This window comes from Mesocricetus auratus, unplaced genomic scaffold (assembly GCF_017639785.1).
Source record: "Mesocricetus auratus isolate SY011 unplaced genomic scaffold, BCM_Maur_2.0 Super-Scaffold_100004, whole genome shotgun sequence".
In the NCBI taxonomy this organism is placed as follows: Eukaryota; Metazoa; Chordata; class Mammalia; order Rodentia; family Cricetidae; genus Mesocricetus; species Mesocricetus auratus.
Genome location: NW_024429189.1, coordinates 6,034,425 through 6,048,166, shown reverse-complemented (window position 1 = coordinate 6,048,166; position 13,742 = coordinate 6,034,425). Strand labels below are relative to the sequence as shown.

The following is a 13,742-nucleotide window of genomic DNA, read 5'->3' as shown; positions in this document are numbered from 1 at the left end:
AAGGTGTGTCAAACAAAGTTGGGAGATGAAGCACACACCAAGGCAAGCCTGATGGGGCCCTCATCACTGCCACGCATCTCCGCTTAGGCCCCAGCACAGGAAGAAGCATTGAGAGGTGCAGGCAGCTCATGGGGGGGGGCTCTCCTTTACTTCCTCTTCAAGCCTCTGAGCAGTACCCTACGGATCTATGGCCACACTGGGAAGCCTGCTCTGCTACAAAGCCATGCCTCACGGTGGGTTTGACGCTAGCTCACCCAATGGAAGCGACCACCGCTAGCCAGGAGACAGCAGGCAACATAGGAGGAACAGAAACTGCCCAAGGTCACAAGGCTAACTCAGTACCCAGCCCCAGCCTCCCCGGGAGGAGGACTACCACATACAGGGAGGAGGTGACTCCTCTGAAGAGGTAGGATGCTCATGAGGTTGCAGTCCTAGAGCCACAGAGTTGTTCTGACTTCAGAAAAGAAAGACAGGAGCCCGGGCCCAGCACCTGGAGGTGACAGCTGTTTACTGACAAGGAACAGGCCGGGCCTGAGAGGTTCCAGGTGGATGGAGTAGCTTTTGGGAGGCTGGAGTCCACAGCCGCAGAGTGTACAAGTCAGCTCTGTTCGGTCCTGCCGGGAAGAGCGGGGTCCTCGCCCCCTTCTGGGGCGGCAGGTGGTTCGGCAGCCTCCAGAATCAGTTCCAGGGCGCCCTCGCCAGACACTCGGCGAACCTCCTCTCCTCTGGCTGCCAGGATCTCTTCAATGTTCCTGCAAGACAGGAAGGCAGCACTAGCTCTGTGCTGGGCTCCCTCAGGGGCCAGCTTGGCACTGGAACACTTGTCCCAGCACCCGAGTGACAGCGGTACCTCACAGGTACTGATGTACCTTCACCAAATGTGTGTGTTAGCAAGCGCCACCTCGGAAGCCACCTCTCCGCTGCGGTTTGCCATCAGGTGCCTCGGCCCTGCCTCTCACCAGCCATCCCTGCAAGTTCTCTTCTGTTCCTAGGTATCCGAGCTGAGATTTCTAGGTGAACCCTAGAGACCCAGGGCCTGCATGCTTATCTCACAGGCTCTCCTCTGTGGCTCTGCCCATGCTCCTGCCACGCATCCCTCCTCACAGGAGGACACTAAGAAGCCATTAGGCACATCCTCCACACCGGCTCCTGGCCCTCCCCACTGTCCTCCCAAAAGTAGGAACACCACCTGCAGGCTGGCACTCTGTTAGACAGTCTGACACGTACCTGTCAGAGGACAAAGGGCCTTAATTAGAAAGTGGAAAGGCCATTGGACAGATCAGAGGTCAGGCAGTGACAGGCAGAGCCACAGAACTAGACGTGAGATGCCTAGAGGTATAGTTTGCCACATTTGGAGGCTACTCGTGGCTTATTCGAGGTTCAAAATCAACAGCTTCTAGATCCACGTGGAGACTGGGCTGTCCAGGTAGAGGGGTCCCCATGAAACCTGGCAAGGCTCCTGAGCGGGCTCTTGACCCAGGGCCCAGGTTCATAAAGAGCCACAATCCCACTGCCTCCTACCCCCAGCTGAACCTGCCTCTTCCCCTTCAGGTCGGAGAACCAGCCTAGGTTGTCGGCGATGATGTGGTGGTTCTGGCAGCCAGGGCAGGTGACGATCACCACACCTTGGTGATAGGCCAACTTCGAGATGCGCTTGGATGACCGAGTCCCACAGACCTAGCGGGGTTAGAGAGGGCGTCAGGCCAGGTACACACAGGAAAGCCCCCTCCCGAGGGCGGACACCACCGTCAGGGGCAGCCCCAACTCTTTCCCAGATGGTCCCACCTTGGAGAGATCCCAGTCACTCCCTTCCCAGAACGACCACCTTACCCATCACTCAGAAGGCCCTGCCCCTCAAAGATAGCCCCACCCCTTCTCAGCCCGCTCGTGAAGACCCCGCCCCCTCCCTAGCCGAAGGTTACTTCCGTCCCCTTCTCCCAGAACCCCATTCCTTCCGGAAGTCAGCCAGTCCTTTTAGAAGTCGACCAGCGCCAGGTTCTGCCGACCACGCCCACCTTGCAGGTGTAGACGAGCTGGTAGCGGTCCGCCTCCACGCGCCCCAGCGCTGCCCCAGGCCCTGATCCCTGCGCGGAGCTCGAGCTACGCCAGCCCCAGGCCCAGCCCCGTCGTCTCTCCGCAGTCCTCAGGCGAGCCTCTGAATCCCAAAGCCGCCCCGGGCCGGGATTCCGGGTCCGCACACTACGCAGTAGTACAGGCACGCGGCACAGAGCTATCCGCAGCATCCTGCCTGCAGTCCTTGGCCGCCCCTTCTAGCACCGCCCCGTGCGGCTGAGGCTGCATCGGCCATCTTGGAAACGGGCGCCGTGGCCGGAAGCGGCCCTCTTCGGCCTCGGTCGCCGCCGGCGCGCTGCCCTCTGGCGCCCCCTGGCGTCCCCCCGAGTGCACATGCACCTGACAGGCTCGGCTTGGTGGTCATTTTATTTAGTTGCATTTTCCAATACTTGTACAACGCATGTGTAGCGTACAGTAAAAAAAAAATGCAGCATCCCTTCACAATTACACGGATGCTCAGCCTCGGCGCGAGCTGCTAGGAGCCCTCGGTGTCGGTGTTGTCGCTGCCTGTGGTGTTCTCGCGGTCCCCCTCGTCCTGTCGCCAGCTGTTGTGAGCCTTGCGGAGCGCCCGCTTCCTGTGGGACCCGCAGTGTAAGCAGGTGCACGCAGGTGTCCTACCCTCCCAGGCCGTCCTGCCCGCCGCCCTGCACCTGCGGTAGTTCTCGAAGCTCTCCTTGAGGCGCCGCCGCTCCTTCTCCGGGGGCTCGCTGCTGCTGCTGGGCCCCATGCCCTGCAGAAGGAACGGGGCAGGCGGCTGGACACCGTGGACCTTCCCAAGGCCGCCCTGGGACTCCTGCAAGTGTGAAACCGAGCCAGCTGGCAGAACGCCTGATGGACTCCCAAGATGAGTGAGCATGGGGGAACTACCCCTTTAGTCCGGCTGACTGGATGACGTCTTGGTTGAGGAACAATACTGTAACTATGTAAAGGTGTGTTACATTTCTTTGTGTTGCAGGATATTGCTTTACGTAAAGGTGTGGCGTCTTTTGTGTATGCTGCGTTTGTTTAATTACGTGCTGCTGTTTTACCTTGCCTACCTAAGGCACCTAAATGGTCTAAATGAAAAGCCAGACAGAAGAGGGCTAGGTGGGGCTGGTGGTCAGAGAGAGTCAGTAGGGGAGGAACCCAGGTTTGAGAGAGAAGAGAATGAGTGAGAAAGGCCAGACAGACAGACAGACAGACAGACTGACTGACTGACTTACGGAAGCAGGAAGAGTAGGACATGCAGAATGAAAGAAAGGTAAGAAGCCCCGAGGCAGAACGTAGATGAAGAAACGGGTTAAAAAGTTATAACGCCCAGTGGGACAGGCATAAGACCGAGCATTCATAACTAGTAAGTTTCCACATCGTTTGGGAGCTGGTTGGCGACCCAGAGAAAGCCTGCTACACTTTTGTTACTGTATGGGGGCCCTTTCGTGTTGCCCCCACCCCATCCAGCCACCACACATCTAGGGTTCTGTCCATGAAGAGGGGCTCCACTTCATGTACCAGACAGTACCCAAAAGTTCTGTCACACGCATGCACCTTGCGATGCCCAGCTGTCCTCCCCAAGATCAGCCATTGAGTCTGCAAGGCTCTGGGGGCCCCAGTCAGCCTTACATGGGTTTGTGAAAGCTGCTCCTTGCTCTGAGCCACGAAGGGCTGCTCTGGGCTCTCCCTGTCTGCCAGGACACCTGAAAGGAAGAGCCGTGTGTAAGGGGGACCCCATCCAGCATGGCCACCACCTCCCTCTGCTAACAGCCCCACAAGCACTAGCCCAGACCAGCCTCATGGGCTGGGATCCTCACCCAAGTCCAATGGAGTCTGTATTTCCCAGACAGCGACAGGCTGAGCCAGCCCTAGCTGCCAGGAGCACTCAACAGGGCTCCTACCAACACTCACCCACCCATACCTTCCAAGCTAACTGTCACCAAACATACAAGGAAGGGCGGGTAAGAAAGATTCCTGGTCCCCGGGACAGTTTGTTCGGGTATGTCCCAGGCCATGTCCCTGGTGGCTTGGCAACATTTATGTGCCTAGCGGTGAGCTCAGGACCTCTGGAGGTGAGAGCAAGTACGCTGGATTAGCCAGACCAGACTAGGTGGGCAGACCATGGCTCAAGCTATGGACATCAAGAAACAGTTATACCCAAGGCGAACTCAGTACGGAGAGTACGGAGAGCCACCAGCGGACCTGCCCCCTGCCGCTCTCATTTGCGTGGTGCCTGACTCCTGGCCTGCCCTGCCGGGAGCTGGCTGTCCTTGGGTTCTCCTCCGCTTGTGCCCACATGGAACTCAGTGGCCTCAGCCTGGCTCCTGGGGGGGGGGCTGCAGTGGGTGAGCCACCCCCACACTTCTCCATCCACACCACTTGTTCCCCTTTTGCCTTTGGTTAAAGCCTGGGGTGAGGAAGTCCGTCTGACTTCTCACGGGAGCTCTTGGGGCTCCTCCTCCCTGCACCAGACCCCCACCCCCCCACCTCCAGCTACTTCAGGACAGTGCTCTCACCAGCTCCCCCAATTGTCACCCCCAGGACTAATGATCCAACTCTCAGGCCAGAGGAGGGTCCCGTTTGGCAGTCTGCCACCGTGGTTAGCACACCCGTCTCCTCGCCTGCTGCTCTGCCCATAGCGTCCCTTACTTCCTCGTTGATCACCTGGATACTGGCTAGTATACCCCTCTGCAGGGGGGAGGCTGGTAGGGAAGTATGAGCCTAGGCAGGATGGGGGCTCCACGCTCACTGCCCGCCCTCTGAGCCACGGGCCCTGAGACCTAAGCCCCATGTTCAAATCCGATTCCTTATCCTCTAGGTGCGTTAGCCCTTTGCCTCTGCCAATCCCTGCCTCGGTTCCTCCATCCTCGGAGAGGTGGCTACTGAGACAGAGTAAGTCACATGACTTTGTGTGCTAAGGATGGGCCAGGCTTCTGGGGGGGGGATAGGAGACAACAGCCCAGGTGCCTCTGGGCTAGGGAAGGTTCGGGAAGTGCATGGTACCCCCTCCCCCGCCTCACCTTTGTCTGAGAGCTGGGCATCCTCCTCCAGGTCCTGAGGCAGTGAGAGCTTCCAGACAGAGACATGCCACCCAGTTAGGCCATGCTACAAGCCACCATTGTTCTTCCAGGACTAGATAGACGTGGCCGACCCCACTGCCCACTTGACTTCAGCTCCTCAGCTGGTACAGCCATCACTGTCACCCCCTCTGCACAGAGATCCTGAGGGACTCAGTGCCAGCCAGGCCAACAGGCAAAGGGAACCCTAGCAGAAGTTCCTGTCCTAAGAGGCCAGGCTGTGGGCATTGGACGCTGCATCACTTTGCTCACAAACAAAGGCCTCGGGGTTTGGCCGGCACTCTTCCCTCTATCCAACCCAAAATGGGGGAGAAGGGACAGCCCAGCTCGGGTGAACAGGACCATGTGGGGTCAGAGGGAGGTTGCAGGCCAGGGAGAGGCCCACTCTGTGCCCACCCATTGGGTCACACTCACCTCCTGGGAGTTCCTGGGTGAAGTGTCCTCCAGGTCAGAGCTCTGTGGCCACAGAAAAGGGGATTGGTCAGTGGGCTACAGGGTTCTAAGCACCTGGGCAGGGGGTGTGCATGGCATGGTGAGGGCCCCAACCTCTAGGCAGGCCCTGCATGCATCTCAGCCATGCCAACACATCTCTTCAGGACCCTGCCCGAACATCTGCCTTTCTTAATTCTACTCTGCCAAGCCACCTGAAGGTTACTCCTTGGTCAAGGCCACTGTCCTACGCGCTGACTGGACCTTGAGTTGCATGTGTGTCTATCATCGACATGAGGAGCGCCAAAGAGGAAAAAAGAACTCAGGAAGGCCCAGGCATTTTTGGAAGCCACAAGCAGGTCACCAGTCATGCCAGGCTAGGAATGGGGATGCCCCTAGGCTGCATGATCCCTCTTGTAAATCTTTTTTTTTTTTTAAGATTTATTTATTATGTATACAGTATTCTGCCTGCATGCCAGAAGAGGGCGCCAGATCTCATTACAGATGGTTGTGAGCCACCATGTGGTTGCTGGGAACTGAACTCAGGACCTCTGGAAGAGAAGTCAGTGCTCTTAACCTCTGAGCCATCTCTCCAGCCCCCCGGAATCCTGCCCTGGCCCCGTGTCCCCCCCAGCTCACTCACTTCTCAGACCACCCAAGAGAGAGCAGACACAAACACCTACCAGGATGAGCATGTCCAGCTGCTGCTGCTTGAGTCTGCCCTCAGCGGCCACCAACCGGCCCTCGCTCTGGAACAACTGCAGCTGCAACTCGTCTGCCTTCTCACTCAGCTCTCGAACCTGCTTCCGAAGCTCATCTTTGTCCTGAAAGCTCTGGGCACACTGTGCATGCAGCTCCTCCCTCGAGGCCATTGCCTGTGGGGACCCTCAGTTAGAGACCTGGTTGGTGTGCTCTTGCACCCCAGCCTCTACTAAAGGTCCTGAGTGGATGTTTGCCACCCTGCTGTGCAGTTGGAGTTGCTGGACTGGAGGGATTCTCAAAGCAGTCAGGGCTCTCGGTATAAAAGAACAGACTGGGTGGGATGGCACATGCCCAGCATCCGGGAAGCAGAAGCAGGAGCAGTAGCTCAAGATCGTGTTTGGACGTACTTTGAGTTTGAGGACAGGCCACATAAGACACTATCTCAGAACAATCAAAAATAAATAAAATTAATCTAAAAGAAAAACTCCACAAAGAAGCAGCTGAAATTGCCATAACCAACACTCAAGGTAGTTCCTAGGGAAGTCCAACCAAGAAGTCAAAAATTCCTAGTGGATAGTCAGTATGTGTCTCTGTCCCACCCATGTTTTCAAGTTCTGGATACAGTTTGACATCAAGAACATGATCACTGGGCGGTGGTGGCACACGCCTTTAAGCCCAGAACTCGGCTGGTCTACAAAGTGAGTTCCAGGACAGCCAAGATTACACAGAGAAAACCTGTCTCAAAACAAAACCAAACCCAAAAAACAACAAAGAAGAACATGATTGATAGCTGTTCTTAAAATGAACACTATGCTTTTTCTTTTGTTTCCTTGGATACAGTTTCAGTCATTTCCCAAGCTGGCCTAAAATCTACTATGTATCTGAGGATGGCCTTGAATTTCTGATCCTTCTGCCTCTATCTCCAAAGCCTGGGATTACAGGCATGTGCCACCAAAGTTGGCTCAGTTGCTACTACCTTGCTTTCGGTTTTTTGAGACAGAAAGTCCACCGTTGTAGCCCAAACTGGCTTGGAACTCGCTGTGTAATCCAGGCTGACCTTGACTTCACAGTAGTTATTTTGTCTCAGCCTCCACATGCTGGGAATACAGGTATGAGCTACCATGACTAGTACCTCAGCCTATACTAGGGGGCTACCACCAGCTCTTCTACCCAACGCCCTGCCCTCCACCCCCCACCTGTGCAGCTCGCAACTTCCTCTCCTCTGTCGAAGTTTCCAACCCTGACCACCTTCCCCTAACCAGCACAGGGTGCCACTGGGACTCCCCTACTACACCAGCCCTTCCTATGAGAGAGGTAGATGTTCTTGTCTTTGTACAAGAGGCTCCAGGTTCTAGCTTTTAACATTGCCAAGTTACCTCAGGCACAGATAGATAGATAGATAGATAGATAGATAGATAGATAGATAGATAGATAGATAGACAGACAGACAGACAGACAGACAGATAGAGATAATGAGTTGGCCACAGCTCTAAAAGTGTCTACACTGGCACTCCAACACCCCTCTCTGGTTCTCATCTTCCGAACACAAATGCGGCACCTACCTGGTCCCGTTCAATGGAGACTTCCTCCATCTGCTGCAGGATAGCCTCGATCCGGTCCTTGTACATCCTGGCATCCTTGCGCAAGGCCTGGCACTGCAGCTCGAATGTCTCCCTCTCCTCCATGCACTGCAGGAAGCTCGGCTCAGCCTCACCCACTCTCCACTGCTCACCTGGCCCCTGGGCTGGACTCAGGGCAACAGCTTCAGAGCACACAAGATCGGGCTAGCCGGGAAGATGGCCAGGGCCCTGGAATCCCAGGCCGCACACAGCAGGCTAGCCCGGTCTGAGACCATGGCCTCAGCCACCACTGGTCACATTGTAAACGGAAAGGGTGACCCTAGCTGTGGGCATGACACCACTGTGCACCAGGAATCGGTGAAGGGGAGACAGTGGGCTACATCCCAGACCCTCCCTTCCAGATACCCAGCGGGTGCTGCTCGTCCGCCCTGGCCTCTCACCCGGGCGCGCAGGGTCTCAGCCTGGCGGAGGTCCTTGCGTAGGGAGAAGATGGTGCTGGCCTGCTCTTGGTGCTCTTTCAGTGCCTGGCGCCAGTCCTCCTCCAGCACCTGAATGTAGGGGCTGCTCCTGTCCAGCTTCCCCTCCTGCACGTGGCAGAGGACAGCAAGGCTGGCCACCGCAGTTGCACCGGCCGGTGTGCCGAGCTCGAAGCCCCCGCCGCAGCAGTGGGACCTGGTGCGCACCGCCGCCGGTAGCCCTACCTGTACAGAGACCTCCAGCTCCTGCACCCGCGCCTGCAGCAAGGCCTTTTCCTGCTGTAGTTCCCACATCAGCTCCTGGCTAGGCCGCTGCTCCATGGCGTGCCTGAGCTTCAGTGTGTGTTTTCGCTCCACCTTGCAATCATCCTCGGCCTTCATGAGGCTGTGCCTGAGTCGGTCCACCTGTGGGTGGTCCAGTCAGCGGCGGGCGGCCTCCTCCAGACCCCACCCCACCCCCGCTGGTGGGACGAGCGATCACCTCGAGCTGCAGGTCCCGGTTCCGCATGAGCGCCGAGCCCTTCTCCTCACTCAGACACGCGAGGCGCATGGCCAGGCCGTAGTTCTCATCCTTGCAGCGCTTCAGCTCCCGGCTGCTCAGCTCGCACTCTTCCTTGAGGCGCTGCACACGCTCCTGGTGCTTGCGCAGTAGACTGTCCTTCACCCGCAGCTCCTTGATGAAGTCGTCCTTGGAGCTCAGAAGCGCCGTCAGGTCCTGCACCTTCTTCTGCAGCTTCATGACCTCTGTCATCAGCAGCTGCGTCAGGCCTGACTCCCCTGATGCATCTGGGGACCATGCAGTGTCAGATGGGGCCTGTGGCTGCCACCTGCGGACTGCGGACCCTGGGCTTGTCCGTGTCCAGAAGTACGTGCTTGAAGACCAGCAGTTTGAGGGGCAGAGGGAATACTACTGGTCTTCCACAGAGAGAAAGCTGGTGGGCAGGCAGGCTCACTTGGGACTGTGTTCAGGAGGCCCGTCTGCCTTGCTGCCCCTCACAGATGAACTTACAGAGATTCTAACTCGTCACCCAGGACCATTCTCACGCCAGGACTCCAGTTGGCCCTGTCTCTTTTTATGTCTCCTCGAGACAAGGTCTCACTGTGTAGTCCAGGGTGGCCTCTAACCCAGAGATCTGCCTGCCTCTGCCTAGGATTAAAGGTGCATGCCACCATGCCTGGCCCTCTGTCCACTTTTATAATGATCTTCATGAGATGAATGAGGACTGATAGGGTTGTGGCTACTCCATCAGGAGAGGACACCTCTGTCCCCTCTGGAAACTGTAGGATTCTGTCCTTAAGTGATAACTGGGCCCCAAGGAATTGACACTTTACAGAGGGGGGTCACTGCTTCTTAGTGGGAGTAGGAAAAGCACAGAAGGGAGCCCTTGACCCTGAGCACCTGAGAGTCGTCACTGATACCGCTACCCTGATATGCACCATAGGGCTTGTGTCAGGCTCATTCACTCTGATGGAATCGCAGAAGCCAGGACCTGGTGGCACCCGGCTCCACCCACAGCACCAACCCACTCGAGTGCCTCTCACCAATGATCATGGAGAAGACACGTGCTGGCTCCTTGCCCGTGACTTTCCTGTATAACTGAGGGTAGTAGAGTTCCAGACTCTCAAGGAAGGCTACATAGCCCTTGTGGCCTGTCCGCTGCAGGATGTCCAGGAGCACACCTACAGGTGGAAGAGACTGCGTTGAGGCCAAGGTCTGGGTATGCAGAGGCTCTGGGGCCCAGGCGGGACGGTGGATGACTGCTCTGCGTAGAGTCGCCAAGCTGTGGGCCACCCACCCCTCACTTCTGACTGCTCTGCGTAGAGTCGCCAAGCTGTGGGCTCCCCACCCCTCACTTCAGGGCCCTTCCTAGCAGAGGGATCTGAGCCATTGCCTAAGGCATCCTGCAGGTCTCAGTCAAGGCAGAGCAAGGTGACTCTGTCACGGCCTGAACAAGGGTAGGAACTCCCCGTCCCTCCTCTGGGCAGCAGCAGGCAGACATGACAAGAGGAGGCTCTCACGCTTACATCCTACGTGGAGATGGAGCTGGGTGGGGGCAAGACCAGGGTGGCAGAGCGGGTAGCAGCCTCTGGCCAGGTGTCTGTGGGGATCACGAGGGACTAGGGACTGCCCTGCTGGTGTGGGAGCAGCCCTCACCCACTTTCCGCTTGCGGATGACCAGGTTGGGGTCACTGAGCACCTGCTCCTCGTCATCGGGGTTCAGGACTTTGCACTGGCGCAGATAAGGTGTGATTCGTGAGGGGTCAATAACAGAGATGAGCTTCACCCGGAAGCTCTCCAGGGCACTCCAGCACTCGTCGTCATTCTCATAGTCTGACATGTCCTCTGTAGGCTGTGGTCACAGTTAGGGGACAGCAGCTCAGGAAGCGCCCACCTTCTGTTCCCTACTGGGTCTGGAGCCGTCAGCCTACAATAGGACCCAAGCCTGTGAGCGCCAGGTCAGGGCATTGGGCAGGGACATAAGGGACTCACTCTGGGGAAATTTGAGGGGTCAACCTCATCTTAGTTCCACCGATTCTGAGGGATAACAGAGGTGCACTCATAGCCCCTCCTCATGCCACCCTGTCAAGCTCATCTTCCCCAAGCTTTCTTCCTGAGTCACCCGGATGTCAGGGAAAGGACAGGACGGGGTCTAAGAGCGCACTCCTTGTACAATGGCCCCCCCTTAGCTTCTGCCCTTTACCCTAAAGTGCTCTTGAAGCCCCTGAAGGTAGATGAATGTAAGGAGCTTTTGCCATTAGTAGCCATCCTACATGGAACCTCCTTGGGTGGCGTAGGCTCTGGCTGGCTAGTGTCCAGGTTGGGATTGAGAGCCTGGTTGGCTGGAGGCATTCTCACTCTGCCAGGGAGTCAGTCCTATATGTGACTTCCTCATTCTCTGATGGCCCCGTGTCCTTCAAGCCTTCCGTTGTAGCCAGCAGTGATGCAACAGCCCTCTGGCAGCTGCCTGTGGCATGGTGCTATTCTGGGAGGGCAAGTGAGGGTTGGCCATAGGAGCATGTCTTATCTCCTTGCCAGGCTGGGGTACCCTGGAAGGGCAGGCAATGTCATCCACAGTCTCCAGACTTCTGCTGTGACTCCCCTCCAGTTTTCCAGGAGCTGGGTACCGGCAAACCCTGTGCTTTTCTGCTCCAGATGCGTTCTGGCCTCTGGCCACATGCTGGAGATCGGTCAGGCCAGTTGTTGACGGGGGACTACTCACGTGGGGACTACCCACTCCTTCTACCCGTGGACAGGTGAAGTCTTAGTGAGTGGCTTCAATGACTCTAGGACTGAATTAAAGTGACCATAGAGAGTCCGTAGCCCAGTCTCCAGCCCGTAAAGAACGCTGGGACCCTGACCAGAGAAGCTGCCGTCTAGACACGGCCCTGGCAGGGTTACTCTTCAGCAGCCCTTCTCAGCGCCCTGCGGCGCCTTCCTGCTGACCCAGTGGACAGTCCTCAGGACCTTGGGCCCATTGCCTGCCATTCTGGCCCCACAGCCACACAGTCCCGGCTCTGGAGGACTACGCTGCAATGAACAAGGATTAGTCACATAAAGGGTTGAGAATGGAGGCCACCTGGCTGTAGGCGCTGACTGACTCCCGCTCTGGGGTACCTGCTCCAGGATCCCCAGAGTCACCACAAGCTTCCACCCACCTTCCAGGAAGGGTCTGCTAACTGGACTTACCTCAGGGTCTTGTGGGAGCCAGCTGCCAGCTGGAGGCTGCCCGGGCTATGAGCACACCAGAAACTGGGTCTCTGGGAGTGTGGAGATGCTCCTTGACTGAAGGGTGGAGCCATGAGGGAGGCTGTGCACTTCCTGGTGTGTTCTGGCTGACGGCACAGGCCAGCCAGCCCTCCCACAGTCCAGCCCTTGCTGGTCTACCTTCTGATTGGCCCAACAAGGAAGAGAACAGAGGGAAGCAGAAGTGCTCTGGGAACTAAGGAACCCTCCCTGTCTACCCATAAGCCTAGGACTAGGGGCCTGGAGGACAGAGAATCTGAACGTCTGGCGCTATGGATGGGTGGTCCAAGGCCCTTCTGCGTCCAGGCTTCTGAAAGCTGCTTTTCTAGCGTGGCGCTGTGTCTCATGCCTTCACCTACCAACTAGGGACAGTGGTACAGTGTAGGTGCAGCAGGACATGGTCAGGACTACAGGGTAAAGGGTTTAGCTACGATCCTGAGCTCACGGGCTCTGGCCACACCAAAGCTGACAGCCCACACACTCAGTAGAGATACAGTGCCCTTCCTATCCATCATTAGATCACCCTGTACTTCACTCTCCTCCAGGCCATGGGGTCAACTCAGAGCTAGTCCAGGGGTTGCAGAGCCAGTCTGGGCAGCAGGACAAAGCTTGGTGCTATAGACAAAACAGGCTATAGGCAGTTAGAGTCCTCTATGAACTGTGTGCCACAGCCTCTACGTCAGGGTGGCCCTTCGAGTCGGCCTGAGATGGGTGTGGGGACCTGCCAGCCCTGCCCAGCCAGTGAAGCTGTTTGACAGGCGCTGTTGCCTGGCCTTCTGGATGAAGCTGGGGCAAAAGCTCCCAGGGCTGTCGTGGGAAGGGTAGGAAGCTTACACAGAGCAGTGCCCCAGCGGGTCCCTTCCTTTGCAGCTTCTGCTGGCTCCTATGGGGACAGTGGCCCAGAACTCCCAGAAGCAGGCAGTTAGGGGTCCTCTTTAGCCTTTGGGAGCCACACTGCTAGGGATTGTGCTTTGCCTGGGTTTTCTGGATGGCAGAGGGGTTCATGCCTTTGCAGTCACCCCAGGAAAGCCAGCACCAGGCCTTCAAGGCCCTATTACCAACAGTAAAAACACAGATCACGGCCGGGCGGTGGTGGCGCATGCCTTTAATCCCAGCACTCGGGAGGCAGAGGCAGGCGGATCTCTGTGAGTTCGAGGCCAGCCTGGTCTACAAGAGCTAGTTCCAGGACAGCCTCCAAAGCCACAGAGAAACCCTGTCTCAAAAAACCAAAAACCAAACAAACAAACAAACAAAAAAATAGATCATGGTGTCCTCTTAAAGTGTTAATACAAATGTCAAGCTCCCAGTCATAGAGCTGAGATAGGAATCAATAGCACCAAGACACCTGAAAATCTCCGAATCCGGCAGAGTGAAGAAATCTAATGTGGAGGTTAGAGGAGCCGCTAGAGAGGCTGGGCCTGCTGCATGATGTGCTTTATCAGCCTGCAAGCACAGCTTGTGGTTTGTGAATGATGAGCCACCTGCTGGGCTGAAAGGTGACCACCTGTTGACAGCACCAGGACTAGGTTGGTCACATTGACCCTTTTTCTCTGCTTTGGAAATTTCCCACAACAGAGGGTAAAACCCATGTAAGGACCAAATTCTGGAGAGCCAAGGGGTCTGGGACTCCCAGAGAATCTGGTATAATAGTGACTAAGGGAGAGGCAAGTCTCAGTCGGGCCTTGGTTCC

General features: G+C 56.8%; 2 protein-coding genes across 11 annotated transcripts; both read right to left on the bottom strand.

Moving 5' to 3' along the window:
* Positions 1 to 491: 491 nt before the first annotated feature.
* On the bottom strand, positions 492 to 2,395 carry Dnlz (DNL-type zinc finger). Of its 2 annotated transcripts, none has more exons than XM_005083655.4 (3): positions 2,016 to 2,338; positions 1,538 to 1,677; positions 492 to 752 (listed from the first exon to the last, which is right to left on the bottom strand). In XM_005083655.4, the coding sequence occupies exons 1-3, from the start codon at positions 2,241 to 2,243 to the stop codon at positions 599 to 601; spliced, it is 522 nt and encodes a 173-aa protein (XP_005083712.1). In that variant the 5' UTR covers positions 2,244 to 2,338; the 3' UTR covers positions 492 to 598. The 2 variants fall into 2 exon arrangements, with proteins under 2 accessions (XP_005083712.1, XP_021090750.1); XM_021235091.2 differs by having other exon boundaries at positions 609 to 752; positions 1,522 to 1,677; positions 2,016 to 2,395.
* Positions 2,396 to 2,421: 26 nt separating this feature from the next.
* On the bottom strand, positions 2,422 to 13,198 carry Card9 (caspase recruitment domain family member 9). 9 transcript variants are annotated; one of them, XM_021235088.2, is made up of 13 exons: positions 11,996 to 13,193; positions 10,463 to 10,733; positions 9,850 to 9,987; positions 8,789 to 9,093; positions 8,533 to 8,712; positions 8,272 to 8,415; positions 7,814 to 7,939; positions 6,233 to 6,424; positions 5,535 to 5,576; positions 5,064 to 5,112; positions 3,673 to 3,746; positions 2,724 to 2,803; positions 2,422 to 2,648 (listed from the first exon to the last, which is right to left on the bottom strand). In XM_021235088.2, the coding sequence occupies exons 2-13, from the start codon at positions 10,644 to 10,646 to the stop codon at positions 2,549 to 2,551; spliced, it is 1,614 nt and encodes a 537-aa protein (XP_021090747.1). In that variant the 5' UTR covers positions 10,647 to 10,733; positions 11,996 to 13,193; the 3' UTR covers positions 2,422 to 2,548. The 9 variants fall into 9 exon arrangements, with proteins under 9 accessions (XP_021090747.1, XP_040601144.1, XP_040601143.1 ...); XM_040745210.1 differs by having other exon boundaries at positions 8,272 to 8,712; positions 11,996 to 13,195; XM_040745209.1 differs by having other exon boundaries at positions 2,422 to 2,866; positions 11,996 to 13,195.
* Between the last annotated feature and the right edge of the window lie 544 nt (positions 13,199 to 13,742).